General features: G+C 44.9%; 1 protein-coding gene across 1 annotated transcript; it reads right to left on the bottom strand.

Moving 5' to 3' along the window:
• Positions 1-3,589: 3,589 nt before the first annotated feature.
• On the bottom strand, positions 3,590-19,523 carry LOC121446098 (zinc finger BED domain-containing protein 5-like). Its single transcript, XM_041648487.1, has 4 exons — positions 18,689-19,523; positions 8,603-8,855; positions 6,722-6,872; positions 3,590-6,074 (listed from the first exon to the last, which is right to left on the bottom strand). Exons 1-4 carry the CDS (start codon positions 18,739-18,741, stop codon positions 4,255-4,257), a joined length of 2,277 nt encoding a protein of 758 aa, XP_041504421.1. The 5' UTR covers positions 18,742-19,523; the 3' UTR covers positions 3,590-4,254.
• Positions 19,524-19,548: the final 25 nt, after the last annotated feature.

Consider the following 19,548-nt stretch of genomic DNA (forward strand, 5'->3'; position numbering starts at 1 on the left):
ACCCCAGCACTGTATAAATCTAGTGTGGTTGGGTACACCTGTAATTCCAGCACGGAGATAAAAGATGGGGGCCCTTCCGGCCGAATGTATTGGCTAGCTCAGTTTGGGTTTATTTTTGCAAAAGGAAATAGGCTTGCGGAATCACTTTCGCTTGGTTCGTGAGTTTCTTTATGTGACATGATTATTGTCTTCAACATTACTTTTTCATTGTTACAGCCAAATACTTGGCAAGAATCAGTTTAGAAGAGGGTGTATTTTGGCTCACAGTTTGAGAATACATACAATCAGATGGGAAGGCATAGTGGGCAGGATGATGAGGCTATTTGTTCATACCTGCATTGGTCAATCAGGAAGTAAAAGAAAGGGGAATTCTAGCGCCTTGTTTGCTTTCTCTCCCCCCCCCCTCCATTTTGAGTCCCCAGCCCACTGTATGGTGTGATCTACATTCAGGGTGGGTTGCCCCTTCTCAGTCTATAATCTCTGGAAACTTCCTCAACGGATACACCTAAAAGCATGCCTCATAAATTGAGAAGACAGACCTACTGACCATCCCAAGCTGGAACGGAGGGACTGGATAGTTTGTTTTTGTTTTGTTTTGTTGTTGTTGTTTTTGGCTTTTCAAGACAGGGTTCCTCTATTGTAGCTTTGGAGCCTGTCCTGGAACTAACTCTGTAGACCAGGCTGGCCTCAAACTCAGAGACTCACCTGCCTCTGCCTCCCAAGTGCTGGGATTAAAGGCGTGCGCCACCACGGCCTGCTAAGAGCATTTGTTTGCTTATTTATTTATTTATTTTGTATACAATATTCTGTGTGTATGTCTGTGGGCCAGAAGAGGGCACCAGACCTCATTATAGATGGTTGTGAGCCACCATGTGGTTGCCGGGAATTGAACTCAGGACCTTTGGAAGAGCAGACAATACTCTTAACCACTGAGCCATTTCTCCAGCCCAAGAGCATTTATTATTCAAGCACAGGGACTTGAGTTTGGGTTCCCACCATGCACATAAAAAGCCAGGTGTGGCTGCATAGGCCTTTCCCCTCATTCCTGTAGAGGGACTACCAAGAGAGGCAGGAGAGACTCAGTGGGGCTTGCTGGCCAGCCAGTCTAGCCAAAACAGGACAGATTCAGTGAGAGACCCTATCTCTAGGGAATAGGAAGAGCAATAGAGAAAAACACTCAACATCCTCCATCATTCTGTGTACGAATGAATGGAATATAAGAGCATGTGTGCATGTATGTGTGTGCTTTCACACACACACAGAGAACCAAGCAAGAACAAAAATAAAAGTAGCCGTTCAAGGGCTAACAAGATGGCTCAACAGATAGCACTTCTAAAGAGATCGATGGACCGAAACACTGCTTTCCAGAGTGGTTGCACAAGTTTGCATTCCCACCAGCAATGGGTGAGTGTACCCCTTTCTCCACAACCTCTCCAGCAAAGGCTATCTGTAAAACTTACAGATCACTGTCCCAGGCAACAGCCCTCTTCGCAACCAGGAAAGGAGTCTAGTCGCAGGCGGAGCAGGAAGTGAAGAGAGAGAGAAGAGGGAAGTGGCCGCTTTTTTAAAGGGAGAGAAACCACGCCCCAGTGGGCTGGTACCTCAGCGGTGATAGGCTGGAGGAGTGGGAGGACCTCCCGCAACACCTGGTGTTTTTTATTTTAGCCATTCTGACAGGTGTAAGGTGGTATCTTAAAGTTGTCTTGATTTGCATTTCCCTGATCGCTAAGGAAGTTGAGCATGATCTTAAGTGTCTTTTGGCCATTTGAAGTTCTTCTGTTGAGAATTCTCTGTTCAGATCAGTGCCCCATTTTATAATTGGGTTGATTAGCCTTTTACGGTCTAGTTTCTTGAGTTCTTTATATATTTTGGAGATCAAACCTTTGTCAGTTGCAGGGTTGGTGAAGATCTTCTCCCAGTCAGTGGGTTGTCTTTTTGTCTTAGTGACAGTGTCCTTTGCTTTACAGAAGCTTCTCAGCCTCAGGAAGTCCCATTTATTCAATGATGCCCTTAGTGTCTGTGCTGCTGGGGTTATACATAGGAAGTGGTCTCCTGTGCCCATGTGCTGTAGAGTACTTCCCACTTTCTCTTCTATCAGGTTCAGTGTGTTCGGACTGATATTGAGGTCTTTAATCCATTTGGATTTGAGTTTTGTGCATGGTGATAGATATGGATCCACACACTAAGACAATGGGGATGTTCTATTGGGATCTCACCAAGGCCAGCTGGCCTAGGTCTGAAAAAGCATGGGATAAATCCGGACTAGCTGAACATAGCGGACAATGAGGAATACTGAGAATTCAAGAACAATTGCAGTGGGTTTTTGATCCTACTGCACGTACTGGCTTTGTGGGAGCCTAGGCAGTTTGAATGCTCACCTTACGAGACCTGGATAGAGGTGGGCAGTCCTTGGGCTTCCCACAGGTCAGGGAACCCTGATTGCTCTTCAAGCAGATGAGGGGGGGGGACTTGATCGGGGGAGGGGGAGGGAAATGGGAAGCGGTTGTGGGGACGAGGCAGAAATCCTTAACAAATAAATAAATTTAAAAAAAAATAAAAAATAAAAAAAAAATAAAGAGATCGGATGGGGCTGGAGAGATGGTTCCGTGGTTTAGAGCACTGCCTGCTCTTCCAAAGGTCCTGAGTTCAATTCCCAGCAACCACATGGTGGTTCACAACCACCTGTAATGAGATCTGGTGCCCTCTTCTGGCCTGTATACTTAATAAATAAATAAACCTTTAAAAAAAAATAAATAAAAAATAAAGAGATCGGATGACCAGATCTCTCTCTCTCTCTCCTTTCTCACTCATTTATTGTGAGTGGTAGTTTGATTTGAATAATAAGAAGAAGATTTAGTTGTTTATGTACATCAGTGTTTTGCCTGGTGCCCGAGGATGGTGACCAAAACACTGATACACATAAATAAATCTTACTTTTTTTTTTTTTTTCGAGACAGGGTTTCTCTGTGGTTTTGGAGCCTGTCCTGGAACTAGCTCTTGTAGACCAGGCTGGTCTCGAACTCACAGAGATCCGCCTGCCTCTGCCTCCTGAGTGCTGGGATTAGAGGCATGCGCCACCACCGCCCGGCATAAATCTTACTTTTTAAATAAAAAAAAAGCCCTACAGACTTTCCTACAGGCAATCTGATGGAAGTATTTTAAAAAATCAGATCCCCTGAAACTGTTCATTGTGGATCAAGTCTTCTCGACCTCCTATTGCTGTGACCCTTTAACACAGTTCCTCATGTTGTAATGACCCAACAATAAAATTATTTCATTGCTACTTCATAACTGTAATTTTGCTACTGTTATGGCTTGTAATGTAAACATCTGATATGTAGGATTTATTTTTTCTTTCTTTTTTCGGTTTTTCTAGACAAAGTTTCTCTGTGTAGCCCTGGCTGTCCTGGAACTCACTCTGTAGGCCAGGCTGGCCTCAATCTCACAGAGATCCACCTGCCTCTGCCTCCCAAGTGCTGGAATTTATAGCGTGTACTACCACCACTACCTGGCATAGAATTTATTTTCACTGTTACAAATTGAACATTATTAAAGCATAGTGATTAATTCTCCAAAAAAAAACAGTATGTATTTATTGTTAAATATTTATTTCCAGTTATAAATAATGAAATTTTGTCTTGAATCATGGTGTAGTATCATGGGTAAGTCTTTTTTTATTGTGTATACAATGTTCTGCCTGCAGGCCAGAAGAGGACACCAGATCTCATTATTGATGGCTGTAGCCACCATGTGGTTGCTGGGAATTGAACTCAGGAATTAATTCAGCCAGTACTATTAACCTCGAAGCCACCTCTCCTAGGTAACAGTCTTAATATAACATCAGTACCTGGGTGGCGACTTTAATTCCAGCTCTTGGGAGGTAGAGATAGGAGAATCTCTATGAGTTTGAGGTCAGCATGGTATACAATGCAAGTTCCAGGACAGCCAGGCTACAAAGACAAACCCTATCTCCCAACAAAACAAAATAAAGAATGAAACAAAACCCAGAACAACTTGCTACATTTTGTAATAGTATCTGTAAAATGCCAACTTCAGCCAGGCAGTGGTGGTATACACCTTTAATCCCAGCACTTGGGAGGCAGAGACAGGTGGATCTCTATGAGTTCGAAGCCAGCCTGGTCTACAGAGCCAGTTCCAGGACGGGCTCCAACAGAGAAAGCCTGACTCGAAAAACAAAAAACAAAACAAACAAACAAACACACACACATAAAAAGCAAAAAGTCAATGCCAACATCAGTGTGAAGGTTGAGACTGCTTCTTTCTCACTAGATCAGAAATTCTCGGGGCAGTCTTTGCAAGAGCACAACGGAGATCATTTTCCACAGCGAGCCTACGTCTGTATTTGGACTTGATAACCAACAAGTTGGAAAACCCTGTCTCACAAAGATATGTTGTTGGAAATGGAAGGAGGAGGCGCAACACGGTCTCAGACAGAACAGGGTAGGACTGCAAACACTTGACCCAGAAACGTGAAAGTGGCAATGCAGAGAAGTCAGCTCTCACTGCTTCGCTGTTAATAAGTCTGACAAACTCCTCTTGTGCCGTCTCAGGGACATCTTCAACTCTGACTGTGAACGGACTTCTAGCAAGGGCAAATGGGACGGCAGGTAGACTTGGAACGTACCAGGAAATTTCTTCGGCAAGCACGTGCAAGTGCTCTTTCACGGAAACGATCACTGAAGTCCTTCCGGAGGGTTTAATGTCATGTTCCTCAAAGAAAGCAGAGAGGGTAGGCAACATGTGGATTTTATTTTCTTCCAGCTCTTTTTGCCAAAGCTGAAGCTTCATTTGGAATGACTGGATCTTTTCAGACAAATCGAGGCATGTTGCATTTGGTCCTTGCAGTGATAAACTTAATTCACGCAAGACAGCAAAGATGTCGACCAAGTAAGCTATTTTCTGCAATTCACATTGATCACTGAAAAGTGCTACGAACTGTGGTCTTGCTTTCTGACTAAAAAATATTCTGAGTTCATCACGAAGCTCAAAAACACATTTTAAAACGGTTCCTTTGGACAACCACCTCCCTTCGGTGTGAAATAGCAGAGCTTTGTTGGGTGCGTCAAACTCGTTGCACAGTTGCGAAAACAGCCGACTGTTTAACGTGTTCGCCTTGACAAGATTGACAGAACCGATGACGCTTTGCATGACTTCTTTTAAGTCTTGTGGCAGTGTCTTCATTGCTAACGCATGCAGATGAACCATACAGTGAGTTCCGATGACTTCCGGTGACTCGTTCAGGACCAAACGCTGAAATCCAGACTGACATCCTAGCATAGCCGGAGCACCGTCGGTGCAAACCCCACAAACCATTTCCCATGAGAGCTTGTGCTCCTTCAGAAATGAACCAACTCTGTCAAATACATCATGTGCAGTGGCTGTTGTTTCAAGAGGTTTGCAAAAGAGGAATTCATCTTTGAAGTCGCCGTCGTTAATGTACCTCACGTAAACCAGTAACTGGGAACAGTTTGTGACATCTGTAGATTCATCGAGCTGGATACTGAATATTGGAAGTGGAGCAGATTTAATTTCCTGGATGACCTGGTTAAGAATATCGGCAGACATGTCATTTATTCTTCTGCGGACAGTGTCATTAGATAAGGAAACCGCGCTCAGCTGCATACCAAATTCCTTTCCGATCAGAACTCGAACACTGTCTTTGGCCGCTGGCAACAGTAAATCCTCAGCAAAGCTGTGAGGCTTCATAGTCCTGGCGATTCTGAGCGCCACCAAGTAGGAAAACTCAACGGCTATGACATTCTGTTTGGGGTATTTGCTGCCAGTGTCAAGCCTGGCTTTCTTGAGCTCATCAGCTTTGCTTCTAAAATAGTTGATATCCTTGTCGGCAAAGCTCAGGTGCTTGCTGTCAAAATGGCGTTTCAGTTTGTTTGGTTTCATAGACTCCGCTGAGAGAACGTCCCCACAAATAACACACTGCGGTTTCTCAACGCCTGCTGTCGTTTTTGAGGTAAAACCATACCGTAAGAATTCTTCACTGTATCTTCTATTCTTAACCTTCTTCTCTACACGGTCCACTCTTGGGGGATGGCCCTCTAATGAAAATAATACACGACAGTAGCTTTAATAATACAGAAGATGACCAAGTGGTGGTGGCGCACGCCCTTAATCCCAGCACTCTGGAGTCAGAGGCAGTTGAATCTCTATGAGTTCGAGGCCAGCCTGGTCTGCAAGAGCTAGTTCCAGGACAGCTGTTACACAAAGAAACCCTGTCTTAAAAACAAACAAACAAATAGTTCCCATAATCCATACTTTTTTCTACAGTAGTTGATGACTTTACAGTACACGATTTGACACTTACCCGGTAATTATAATTCATGAAGTGTTGTTTGCTGCTTTCAACACCATAGCTGCTTGCTACACATGTGTGCCTGGTCTGCATAACTATATTTTGGCACCAACCCTGTCACATACACCTGCATTTGCACAGGGTGTATGTGATGGGGTTGGCACAATGATGTCATCACTGGTACCCCTATGTGGACTTGACTTATCTGCATGTAGGCAGCCCAGCCCGGAGACAACAGCAGAGCAGGGAATCAGTACCTAAGATGATCACAAATATGTGTTTTCCCATGTCCTAGATGACCCCAAAGGGGTCACGACAACTTGCAGGTTGAGAACAGCTACCCCACAGGGGTGAGGATTATCAATCTCTCTAAGCAGATGACAGGTCACCTACCATTTGCAATTCTGCACTGCCACAACACCTCATTGAAGCCCTCGCAGAGCTTGACGTCACTCTGGTTCTGGGCACACTCCAGAAACTGTTTGATCTCAAGAAAGCAAGGTCCAGGAGACTGCTGGGCCAGCAGCTGGGCTCCCCGGGGCTCCTGCCAAGACACAACATTAGGTACTCCTGAGAAAGTGTAGGTGCACACAAGAGTAGCATTCACAGACTCTTAGCTGGGAAAACAAAGATGAAAACTTAGTTATCCATCCAGTAATATGGTAGTGAAAACCATTTAAAGGTAGAAAGCAAAACAAAAAAAACGTTAACGTTAAAAACCAAAGATACCCTCCAATTCAGAAAACAAACAAATGGCAAACCAGGAAACAAACAAATGGCAAACCAGGCCACCGGAGTATGAACGGGGGAGTGGTTCTACGAAGGCTTTGCTCAGTATACACAAGCTATGGACTTCACCCCAACACTGTAAATATAAAATCAAAACATTAAAATCTGGCTAGGGAAGCTGAGGATGGCAGTGCATACCTTTAATCCCTGCACTCAGGAGGCTGAGGCAGGCAGGTCTCTGACTAAGAGCACCTTTACAAAGCCAGGTCCAGGATAGCCTACACAAAGAAATCGTGTCTTGGAAAACAACAACAACAAAAACACAAAACCAAAACAACAAACCAGGGTAGGAGTCCAATAATAAGTCTGTCTAGTTTACCTTGGATTTGAACCCCAGAATCACAAATAGAAACACAAAAAAGTGAACCACTCAAACTGGACAGTGGTGGCGCACGTCTTTAATCCCATCACTTGGGAGACAGAGGCAGGCGGATCTCTGTGAATTCGAGGCCAGCCTGGTCTACAAGAGCTAGTTCCAGGACAGGTTCCAAAGCTACAGAGAAACCCTGTCTCAGAAAAAAAAATACAATGACACATTCTTAAGGAAAATAGGGCTATTATTGGAAAGAAATGGACAAGAACTTTAGCTACACCACCTTTCAAGAGATTACATGTTCCTTAGTAAACACAAAATCCTCAGATCCACAAGAGGGCAAAAACTATCAGGTCAGGGGTCACAGGCCGTCAACAGGACTTGTGATTATGTAACAGAGACTGAACTGAAAGGCAAGGCCTCATGGCTGTAACTCCAATCCTTGAGAAGCCAACCAAGGAGACAGCTACAAGCTTGGAGCCAGCTTCGGTCACACACTGAAGACTCTGTCTCCAAGTGAAGCATAGGAATCCAGTGTAGCCAAGATAAACTCTTAATGCCAAGGCAGGATTGCTGTAAGTTCAAGGTCATCTTGAGTCAGATTCTCTCAAAAACAAAATCACCTAGAGGGAAAATGGCCATCTTACCAGTAAGTTGGGCTGGACTGTTATAATTCCAGTCTGCTCTACTTACTGGTGCTCGCCTAAGGGTCTAACTCAAACCACACTATGTGTGTGATGCTCGCACACGAGTGTGTGAATGGGTGTGCCCACAGGAGCCCAATCAAGACATGGGTTCTTCCCTCTACCACTCTCCATCCTACTGCCCTGAGACAGAGCTCTCACTGAAACCCGTCATTTCATCTCAACTGCCAGCTGCCAAGCTGTGGATCTGCTCATCTCCCTCCACAATGCAGGAGATGCAGATATGCATGGCTATGCCTGACTCTGTGGGTTCACGGGCTTTGAACTCAGGTCCGCACGGCTTCAGAGTAAGTGCTTACTCACTGAACCATAGCCCAGCAAACCCCTACTTTAAAGGGGGTGGGGAAGCACCACTTTGTACTGCATTCCTAAAATTAAACACAGGGCACTACGTAAAAGATGTTTACCAGCTGCCAAGTTCTCTCCGAAGACACAAGCACACAGAGGAAAAGCAGCCCCAGATCCTACCTGGTAAGTGATGTCAGGCCTCGCAGGCTCAGCACTGCCACCTCCACTGAAGGCCCCAGTGACGGCATGACCCAGGGTGTGGCCCACTGCAGAGCCCACAGCCACACCGGCTGCAGTGGTCGCCATCTGGGCCATCAGGCCTGGCTGCCGGGGTGCAGCAGCAGGTGAGCCAACTGCAGATGGTGCAGTCGCTGTTGCTGGAGGATGAGCTGCAGGCGCTTGTCTGGGAGCAGGTCTCATCTGAGGGGCCCGGCTAGGAAAGAAAAGAACCAAACTCATCAGCTCCCAGTTCCAAATGGCTCTGGAAGTTACTGAAGAAGTGAACCAAGCCAGGTTCTGAGGCACACACCTGTAATGCCAGCACCGGGATGGAAGAGACAGAAAAATCAACAGGCCAAGGTCACCCTACACAGTCATTTCTCCTCCTTCTACATTATTATTTTTTCAAAGAATAAAAACTGCAACACTCCCCTCTTTTCTTTCCCCCCTCCCATATGCCCCTCCTTGACTGACTGCAAACTTTTTTCATTAACTGTTATTAGATGCGTTTATGTGTATACACATACATTCTTTTTGTTTGTTTTTGGTTTTTTAAGACAGGGTCTCTTTGTAGCTTTGGAGCCTGTCCTGGAACTCTCTCTGCAGACCAGGCTGGCCTTGAACTCCTGCTCTGGGCATTCCTCAGTTGCTGGTAGCTCCTGCTGTAGGCTGAGCCTTCGGGTTTTCACCATACTTTGGCATATCTACTGTCATCCTTGTTCTACAGCGTGATTTTAAAGGATACTCTCCTCTCAAAAAATAAAAACAAAAACCAACCAACCAAAAATTAAATAAATGCCCTAGCCAAAACAAGAGTGAGCTCTACCTACGAATCCTATACCAGCCTCACCTAGTACTGGGATTACAAGCATTTTCACCCTGCCTCGCTTCATTTTAAATCTTATTTTATAATTGTTTACATGCATGTATGTCTGTGTACCACTTGTATGCCAGAAGAGGCCTTTAGATCACCTGGACCTAGAGTTACAGATGGTTTTGAGGGGTCATGTGGGTGCTGGGCATCAAACCTGTGTCCTCTGGAAGGTCACTCAGTTCTCTTAACTGTAAAGACAACTTTCCAGCCTCATTTTAAATCTCTAACCCGACATACCAAACCCACGCAGGAAGGCTACAGAAACTGTTTCCAATTGCTGCATATAAACACTGATGTACCTCTTTAATCTTCTGTTAAGGTTTTAACAACCAAGCATATACTATTTTGTCCTTTTTGTAACGATTTTCATGTATCCACATGGCTCACAGTATCTTTTAAAAAGTTATTACAATACTTCATAAAATCAAAAACCTTAAGAGTTAGAAAGGGCTGTGGTGGTGCACTTTAATCCCAGCACTCATGAGGCAGAGGCAGGAGGATCTCTGCGTTCACAGCCAGCCTGGTCTATAGGGTGAGTTCCAAGACAACAAATGCCACACAGAGAAGCCCTATCTTAAAAAAAAACAAAAAAAGAGTTAAAAAGTAAGACGGAGCCGGGCGATGGTGGCGCACACCTTTATTTTTATTTTTTTATTTTTTTAATATTTTTATGGTTTATTTAACTTTATTTTATGTGCATTGGTGTGAAGTGTCAGATCCCCTGGAACTGATCTTCAGACAGTTGTGAGCTGCCATGTGGGTGCTGGGAATTGAACCCGGGTCCTCTGGAAGAGCAGTCAGTGCTCTTAACCACTGAGCCATCTCTCCAGCCCCTGGCGCACACCTTTAATCCCAGCACTCAGAAGGCAGAGGCAGGTGGATCTCTGTGAGTTCGAGACCAGCCTGGTCTACAGAGCTAGTTCCAGGACAGGCTCCAAAGCCACATAGAAACCGTCTCGAAAAACCAAAAAAAAAAAAAAAAAAAAAGTAAGACGGAGAGATTGCTCAAGAGTTAAGACTTGCACACTATTCTTCCACAGAGCACAAGTTCAGTTCCCAGCAACTCTTTTTTTTTTGTAGACCAGGCTGGTCTCAAACTCACAGAGATCCGCCTGCCTCTGCCTCTGCCTCCCAAGTGCTGGGATTAAAGGCGTGCGCCACCGCTGCCCAGCTTCCCAGCAACTCTTAACTGCCCACAGTGAAACTCAGATCTAAGCCACCTGACACCTCTGGCCTTCCTAGGCTCACATCCCTACTTCATTTGCACATACCCATTCACAGGCAATAGCTGCCTGAAAGATTATTTAAATATTAAACAGCTGCTGCTTGTACAACAGTATTTCAGGCTGGGCGGTAGTGGCCCATGTCTTTAATCCCAATACTCAGGAGGCAGAGACGGCAGATCTCTGTAAACTCAAGGCTGTTCCAGTACACAGAGTGAGTTTAGGACAGCAAGAACTAGAGAGGGAGCAAACGGCTTTCATTTTATTACTCTATCAGTTTCAAATTAAATGTCATCGGATTAAAGAAATATCATACAGCTATCGCTATAGAATCTAGTGCGTCTCAGCCTTCCTAATGCTTCGACGTTTTAATACAGTTTCTTGTGGTGACCCCCAAGAATAAAATTATTTTTGTTGCTACTTCATAACTATAATTTTGCTACTGTTACGATTGCAATGTATATATGTTTGGAGAGAGAAGCTGGTTAACCGGGTCCTGACTCAAAGGTTAAGAATGGTTGCCAAGGGCTGGAGAGATGGCTCAGCGGTTAAGAACATTGCTTGTTCTTCCAAAGGTCCTGAGTTCAAATCCCAGCAACCACATGGTGGCTCACAACCATCTGTGCCCTCTTCTGGCCTGCAGACAGAATATTGTATACATAATAAATAAATATTTTTTTAAAAAAAAAGAATGGTTGTCAAGGTGTACTAAAACTTTAGGACAATCAAGGAGTCTCCCTAACCTAGCTGACTTCTGAAATAAGATTCAGAGATTGAGGGGAGGGGAGATGGCTAATGAAATGTCTCCCTGGAGAGTGGGGCTTGCTGCCAAGCCTGACAATCTGAGTTCGATCCCTGGAATCTACAAGATGAAAGGAAACAACTAAAAAAAGATGCCCTCGGCCTTCACACAGGCTCCAAGGTACACACGCACACATGCACACATGCACACACACACACACACACACAGAAACATACAAAGATTTAGAGCTTGGGTTAACAAACATTTTCCAACAGGCATAAGACCCTGGGTTGACTAAACAAGAAAGAGAAAATATATAGGAAGCAATTGTGACAGAATTTCTGTTGGCCAGAGAACTAGCAAGTAGCGAACTGCCACTTCTCAGGCCTCTCCTGGAGTTACCGCCTAGCTGTAATCCTTGGACAATGGAGAAAGATGGCCCAAAAGTCAACAAAATCCAAGACAGTCATGAGGTAATGTTTAGAATGTAGATCAAGGCCTTCATCTTACCAATCAAAAAAGATGATGGCAGCTGGGTATGGTATGGATGGTGGCCCACACCTTTAATCCCAGCATTCAGGAGGCAGAGGCAGGCGGATGTCTGTGAGTTCTAGGACAGCCAGGGCCACAATGAAACCCTGCTTCAAACAAACAAACCACCAACTCAAAAATCAAAAAGAAAAATTTAGGGAAAGTGACCTGTTGAACTGCAACTTTTATTAATCTTACTTGATTTTAGTTTTTGGAGACAGGGTCTCTCCATGGGTAGCCCTACTAGCCTTGAATTGGTGGCAACTCTTGTCTTTGGGGAGACAGAGGCATGTTGGACGATCTTGGTAGATGGGGCATTCATTCCCCTACCACATAGACAGTCCTCAGGTCCCCTCCCAGCAGGACCACAATTTTTAACTTCCTACGATTGTATTCCCCCAAACGGAACACCTGGAATCTGGATGCTGTCAGCAACTTCCTACTTATCTTCCCATGGGCTGGTGATATGCCTCAATAGGGCAGCAGGGCTTAATCCGTGGTTGTTTCCCCTCTGCAGGTCTTTTTCAAAGGGGTCGCCTAAAAGACCATCCTGCACATCAGATAGTTACATTACGATTTATAATAGTAGCAAAATGACAGTTATGAAGTAGCAATGAGAATAATTTTATTGTCGGTGGTCAGCACTACATGGTGAACTAACTATATTAAGGGGTCACAGCAATCGGAAGGTTGAGATCCCCTGCAATAAAGAATTTATCGCTCAATGTTAGGTCTCCTGGACTGAAGTGGTGGAAAGAGAGAACTCTAAATTCCCCGCTCTCCACACGGAAACACGTACATGAATTTTTTTTTAATTTTTTTCTTTCTAATGACCTTTAAAGCCTGTAATCCCAGCCATGGGGAAGCAGAGATAGGAAAATCAAGGAAGGCCAGCCAGGCCTATATGAAGTCCAAGGTTAGCCCGAGGACCTCATAAACACTGTAAAACAAAACCACCTCAAGACCTTCACATAAATAAATTTTTCCTCGCCTCTTCGTTGACTATGTCCTCTAAGGCCTTTGCCGCAAGCAGTCTAGGACAAAGGTCAGGCTTTAGGGTCCTCTACCGTAATGCAGAGAGCGCGTCCTCGTTCTTGGGGAGCTCCCTTCCCCAGGAGCGGATCCCTTCCCGACTGCACGCACCGCCTCACCACCCGCCAGCTTCCCCCTACCTACGCCCTGGCCACCCGACTCAGTCCCTACCCCTAAAGAGGGTCTCACCTGACGGAAGGGGCCACCCGGGAAGAGCAGCTTCCGCGCGGCATCCTAGGTGTTTGTATATTCAACAATTCAACATCCAGACACAGCAAACTCCGAAACGCCCACCATCGACCAGCAAAGAGAGGAAGGTGGGAGGCGGAGCCTCAAATCTTAGCCAATCAGAGCCCAGGAGGAGCATGGATGCTGAAGGTCATTGGAAGAGCGAGACGTCAGTAACGGGCAGCGGCTGCACGCCCACTCCGGAAAGTTGCTTGGCGACGGCGCTTTGTAGCTAACCAGAAGTTCTTGGGATTGCTCTGTCAAAGCTTGTTCTTAGATTCTGTGAGGGATGCTGAGGTTTTTGCTTCCAATAGACAATTGGCTTCCTCCACTACTCAGGCTGTCCTTGATTTTGAGATTCTCCTGCCTCAGCCTTTCAAGTAAACTTGATTGGGGCATTACAGGTATGTGTCGCCCTGTCTACTGTATTTAAGTGTTAAACCTGAAACTTGCGAGGAGAAAGACTAAGTCATGATTGTCTACTCAAAGCAAGCATTGATTTAGAGGTTCACTCGGTACTGGCCAGCCGGCTGTCTAACATACGTCGGCATTTAAAAAGCAACCCCGTACTGGACTTTTGTGGCCTCTTTTATGGGGGAAAGATATATTAATAGAAAATAGCTGTGTGTTTATAGACACAAGAGAATTGGCTGTTAGAGATTGTTAGAAAAATATAATGAAAGAGGAAGACAAGGGTATAAATATCTTGTTAATGGGATCACACATCAGATTTAAGAAGCAACCTTATTCATGAAAAGAAACCTATTTTTGCCGAGCGGTACTGGCACACACCTTTAATCCCAGTACTCAGGAGGCAGAGGCAGGCAGATGTCTGTGAGTTCGAGGCCAGCCTGGTCTACAAGAGCTAGTTCCAGGGCTGGAGAGATGGTTCAGAGGTTAAGAGCATTGCCTGCTCTTCCAAAGGTCCTGAGTTCAATTCCCAGCAACCACATGGTGGCTCACAACCATCAGTAATGGGGTCTAGTGCCCTCTTCTGGCCTGCAGGCATACACACAGACCGAATATTGTATACATAATAAATAAATTTAAAAAAAAAAAAGAAGAAGAGCTAGTTCCAGGACAGGCTCCAAAGCTACAGAGTAAACCTTGTCTCAAAAAAAACAAAAAAAAATTTTTTTGTAAAGTCTGGGGGCTTAATATAATGGCCTTAATTTGCTAGGTATGTTGCTCCTGTTTTGGTCTCACATCCCCCCGTTGGCCTATGTTACCCTTCCAAATCTTTGACATGGGAGCAGCATTGCCTGTTGTCGGTTAAACAGTATTCTGGCATTGAATATCTTGCGTGTGATAAGGCTAGTAGTACACTGAAAAACACGGGGCCCAAATATTATGATTGAGAGAACTATCAGAGAGCCAATGAAGGGAAAGAACCTGCTTAGCCAGGAGGTGCTAATCAACCTGTGCATTCTCTATGCAAGTCATTGATTTGGTTATCAGTGGTGTGGGAGAAACCTGATACATTGAAACAACACATGGGGGGGGGGTAATTGCTGATATCCAAGATTATGCTTGACCAATAGATAGCCTCATGCAGCTCTATTTTGTAAGACTGTTGTTCTTAACGCTCCCATTTCGTGATTAATTTTTGCCGGTATCTTAAGCTATTCAGCAGGGGATTTTAGAGATCTCCTTTTGCATCCCCACAACCAAGCCAGGCAGAGGCAATACAAAGGCAGCTGGGACTGCCATCGAGGTGGGTTCCAGCAGATGTAAGGAATCAGCAGAGTTTTCAGTTCCCTGACGTCATAATCCTATTAGCAGATTGTAGAGACGACTGAATGAAATAGGTGTGACGTGTCCTAGCCCATGCGTGCTCTTACAGCCTTCATGGAAGGCAGACTAAGTGTTATTGTCACACACAAAAAAAGTTTTCCCTCAGGGAGAGCATGATTGGAAATAGGGTTGAGGTGGGGAGGAACGTCAGTACAATCAAAACCTAGTCAGTGAAGGAAAAAAGGCACCATTTACAAAAATATCGCGATAACCTTGGAAATATGTTTACAGAGGCGTGTTCAACGTGTCTCCTTGTTTTTTGTTTTGTTTTGTTTTTGTTTTTCCCAAAAGCCCAAGAATTGCAAGATCCCCTTAGACACAAAAGGAATTTGTCTGTCTGCTATTTGACCCTAGGTGGAGCTAAAAACTGGTATCCAATCTACTACGTATGTTAATTTAGACAGAAATGACTAAGTACTGTTTTCCGTTTTTCGTCTTAATACATTTGTAATGTCCATTAACAGATATTGTTAAAGAATATTTAATTATGATCAAGTCTGGATTGTTACATTGGGACCGGTCGGTCAAATTAATTTATCCTGTTATGCCCACGTAATGAGCTCCCCCAGGAGTCCAGGTTCATAGGCAGAAGCAAAGAGCCTTTATTGCAAGTGCAAGCAAGCTTGGGCTCTCTGTCCATTGGATCGGGGAGAGCATAGAGCTCAGCTATGGCGTGGTTTTTAAGGGATAAAGGATGGGGAAGGGGAATTCTGGATTCAGATGGGGGTTGAACTTGTGATTGGGTAGGAGTGGAGTAACAGAAGTCTTGTCAAACAGGGATTGGTACTGGTGGTGCTGGAAATTGGCAACTTATATAGAAGTTAGGTAAGCTATTCGTAATATTCTGGAGCATCTAGTACTTGTTTGTCTCAGTCCTGATTGGTCCCCCGCAGGTACAGTCTGTAGCTTTTCCTGGTTATTTATTGTAAGGGTGAGCCTAGTCCCACTATTGTTCATCTGCAGCCTGTCATGGCTGCACTGATGTCAAGTCAGGCCTCCTCACATCCCAGTTGCCCTCCTTCCATTTGGGTAAAAATGATTTGTTTTCCTTCCTTCAGCAAAACAATGGGACCTGGTGGGTGGGAAAAGCCTTACAAATTAATATTAAAGTATTTCTGTAACAAGTGTACCTTCTATCCCCCCTCCCCAGTTAAAAGAAAGGATCATAGCCGGGGGATGGTGGCACATACCTTTAATCCCAGTATTCAGGAGGCAAAGGCAGGTGAATCTCTGAGTTCAAGGCCAGCCTGGTCTACAGAGTGAGTTCCAGGACAGGCTCCATAGCTCCCTGTCTCTAAAAAACCAAAATAAAAATAAAATAAAATAAAGACAGGATCATGATTCCAGGGCAAATTGGAGCATAATTGTTATCGAGAGAGCAATCATAACAATCAAAGGCACCTACAAAGTAGGAACGATCAGAAATCTTAGAATTTTTAATTTTTAATGAGGCATGTTCAGTCACAATCCACCTCTTTTCCTGTTAGAAGTCAAAGAACAACTCATGGGAGTGGATTCTCTCCTTCCATGTCTGTCAGGGGATCTAACTCAGGTCCTCAGCCTTGGCAGTTGATGCCTTCTTCTCACTAACACCCTTGCAACATTGTTGAACATTCACTGAGAGATAATGCAATAGACTGTCATATACTGTTGAGCAAACAACAGACCAGTCATGTCCCACAAGGAAGAGGAACCTCCCTAGTGTAAAGATAACTAAACTGTAGTTTGTTTATTGGGCATATGTGTGATCTATGCATGTGGGGGGGGGTATGTTCATGTGTGGTATCCTCTGCTCCTCCACTTCATAATTTTTAGGATTAAAAAAATTTAAGGGGCTGGAGAGATGGCTCAGAGGTTAAGAGCACTGGCTGCTCTTCCAGAGGTCCTGAGTTCAATTCCCAGCAACCACAGGGTGGCTCACAACCACCTGTAATGAGATCTGGTGCCCTCTTCTGGTGTGCAGGCATAGATGCAGGAAGAACACTGTATGCATAATAAATAAAAATCTTAAAAAAAAAGAAAGACTTATGATATGACCTCTGTATCACATTTGCATACACACATGTACACACACTTGCATGAACCATACAAGACAAAAATATTTTTAATGATTTATTTTTATCTTATGTACATTGGTGTTTTGACTGTGTGTGTGTCTGAATGAAGGTATTAGACACTCTGAAACTGAAATTACAGACAGTTGTGAGCTGCCATGTGGGTGCTGAGAATTGAACCTGGGTCCTCTGAAAGAGAAGCTAGTGCTCTTAACCACTGAACCATCTCTCCAGCCCAAAAAAATAGTATTTAAAAAGATAAAAATTTAAAAGCTGGACAGTGGTGACACAACTTTAATCCCAGCACTTAGAGGGCAAAGACAGGCAGATCTCTGTGAGTTTGAGGCCAACCTAGTCTACAAAATAAATCCCAGGTCAGCCAAGACTGTTATACAGAGAAATCTTGTCTTGAAAAAAAAATTAAATTACAAAACTAGGTATAGCGACTCATGCCTTTATTCCCAGCACTCAGGAGACAGAGGCAGATGGATTTCTGTGAGCTGGAGACCAGCCTAGTCAACAGAGGAAATTCCAGCATAGACAGGGCTACACAGAGAAAACTTGTTTCGAAAAGAAAATTAAATTGTGTATATTGTGTGTGTTTTTGAATATGCATGAGTGCTCAAAGTATTGGATGCCCCTGGAGCCGGAGTTAGAGTTTTTAGCTATCTGACATGGGTGCTCAGAATTAAATTCGGGTCCTTTTGGGTACTCAGCAAGCAGAGTGCAGGCTCTTAGCTGCTGAGCCATCCCTCCAGCCACTCCACAGCATTGCTGGGGACAGGACTTCTCAGTGGGAGATGGAACTCAGCATTTCAGCTAGACTGCCTAGCCAAGCAGGCCCCGGATCTGTCTGTCTCTGCCCCCCAGAACCGGAGTTGCAGATGTATGCACTATGCCCAGCTTTTATATGGGTTCTCAGGATATGAACTCATTCCTCATGCTTACATAGCAAATGCATTACCCACTGAGCCATCTCCCCAGCTCCTGAACCCCAGTTTTGATAGGAATAACAATGAAGTTGAACAATCACATCAATAAACACAGGTGGTGTATTTCTATTTAACAAAAGCAGGAGCTATGTGACAGTATGGGTTCCAGGGCTTCTGTCCCAGGCTGGGGATGCAGGGCATAGACGGTTAGTTAGAAACAGCACGGCTCTTTCCAAAGCTCCATGTAAGGGAACCTGAGGTCACCGTCCTTCCCCCACACTGCAGAGTAAAATGACTGTTGTTTTCCTCTGGGTGGACAGGGCACCTGCCTCAGGACAGGCTAATAAATCTTACACTTTCATTCTTCTTGTCAGGGAAAGTTCCCCAAGGGTGACAGAGCTGAAGACGGTTTTCATGGACTGTCACCAGTGAGCGCTTTTCCCCCACAGAACAACTATGGTGAGACCTCCTATTGTACAGTGTCTGACAAGGTGGCCGAGAAAAATCTTCCCCGGCCTCCCCCGGGCATCTGGTGGGTGGAGAGAGTCCCCTACTCCCCCATCTAATGACCCACTGCTACACTGAAGGACTATACGACCTCATGGGCAATGTGTAGGAATGGACGGCGTCCACATACCAATCTGCTGGCCAGGATATGCGTGTCCTCCGGGGGGCGTCATGGATCGACATCGCTGATGGCTCAGCCAATCACCTGGCTCGGGTCACCACCAGGTAAAGATCTTAGGTCAGGGCACCACATGTTTTCTGTAGCCATGACTGAGGGTCTAGATTCAGAGGTTCACAACCTTCTTAATGCTGTGATACTTTAATACTGTTCCGGGTACAAATGTGGGCATATTCGCATGTGAGCTGGCCCACACGGAGATAGATGGAGGCGGCGTCTCAATTCAGGTTCAAGACCCACAGGTTGACAAGCATTTCTTGGCTACCCAAAACTTCAGTTATGTTACAGAATTTTCTTTCCCACAGTTTCTAATAAAGCCTGGTTAGTACACCATCTTCCAGTCACACTGGAGGCAGGGCTCCTTTAGCTAAATTCCAAGCAAGTTTATTAGTAAATCCTTTATAACACCATTTTACTATGAGCTTCTCCTGCATCACCAGCACTAGGAGACTGAGTCATGAGAAGAGCGAGTTCCAGGCCAACGTCCGATAGGTGAGGCCTTGTTGCAAAAGAAAATCTGAGAAGGGTTAGGTAAACAATCCAAGGCCCTCTGGTAGAAAAGGCAAGGATGACTCACTTAAGGTTGCATTTAACCCCGTTAACATAGTAGGCATGGCGACGTGCCTGTAATCCCCAGTCCAGTTTCCTCGAGTGGCTGAGGCAGTAGGATCTGAAAATGAAAGTCAGCCTGAGTTGTGGGGGAAGCCAGTCGTCCACCGGAAGCAAAAACCTAACCATCCAGCAGAGAATCTGGGGACGAGATTTGAGAAGGCAACCCGAGGAACTTCCGGTTACCTACAGGGCCTGGTCGC

Source organism: Microtus oregoni, unplaced genomic scaffold, assembly GCF_018167655.1.
Source record: "Microtus oregoni isolate MIOR12 unplaced genomic scaffold, Mior012 000003F_ref0000135, whole genome shotgun sequence".
Lineage (NCBI taxonomy): Eukaryota > Metazoa > Chordata > Mammalia > Rodentia > Cricetidae > Microtus > Microtus oregoni.

Excerpts from the sequence above, each read along its gene's own strand:
- LOC121446098 (XM_041648487.1), bottom strand. The coding sequence starts at position 18,741 with ATGTCGATCCATGACGCCCCCCGGAGGACACGCATATCCTGGCCAGCA. Across the intron at positions 8,856-18,688 it reads ATATCCTGGCCAGCAGATTG|CCGGGCCCCTCAGATGAGAC; the intron begins GTATGTGGACGC and ends TTTCTTTCCTAG. Across the intron at positions 6,075-6,721 it reads GCAGTGCAGAATTGCAAATG|AGGGCCATCCCCCAAGAGTG; the intron begins GTAGGTGACCTG and ends TATTTTCATTAG.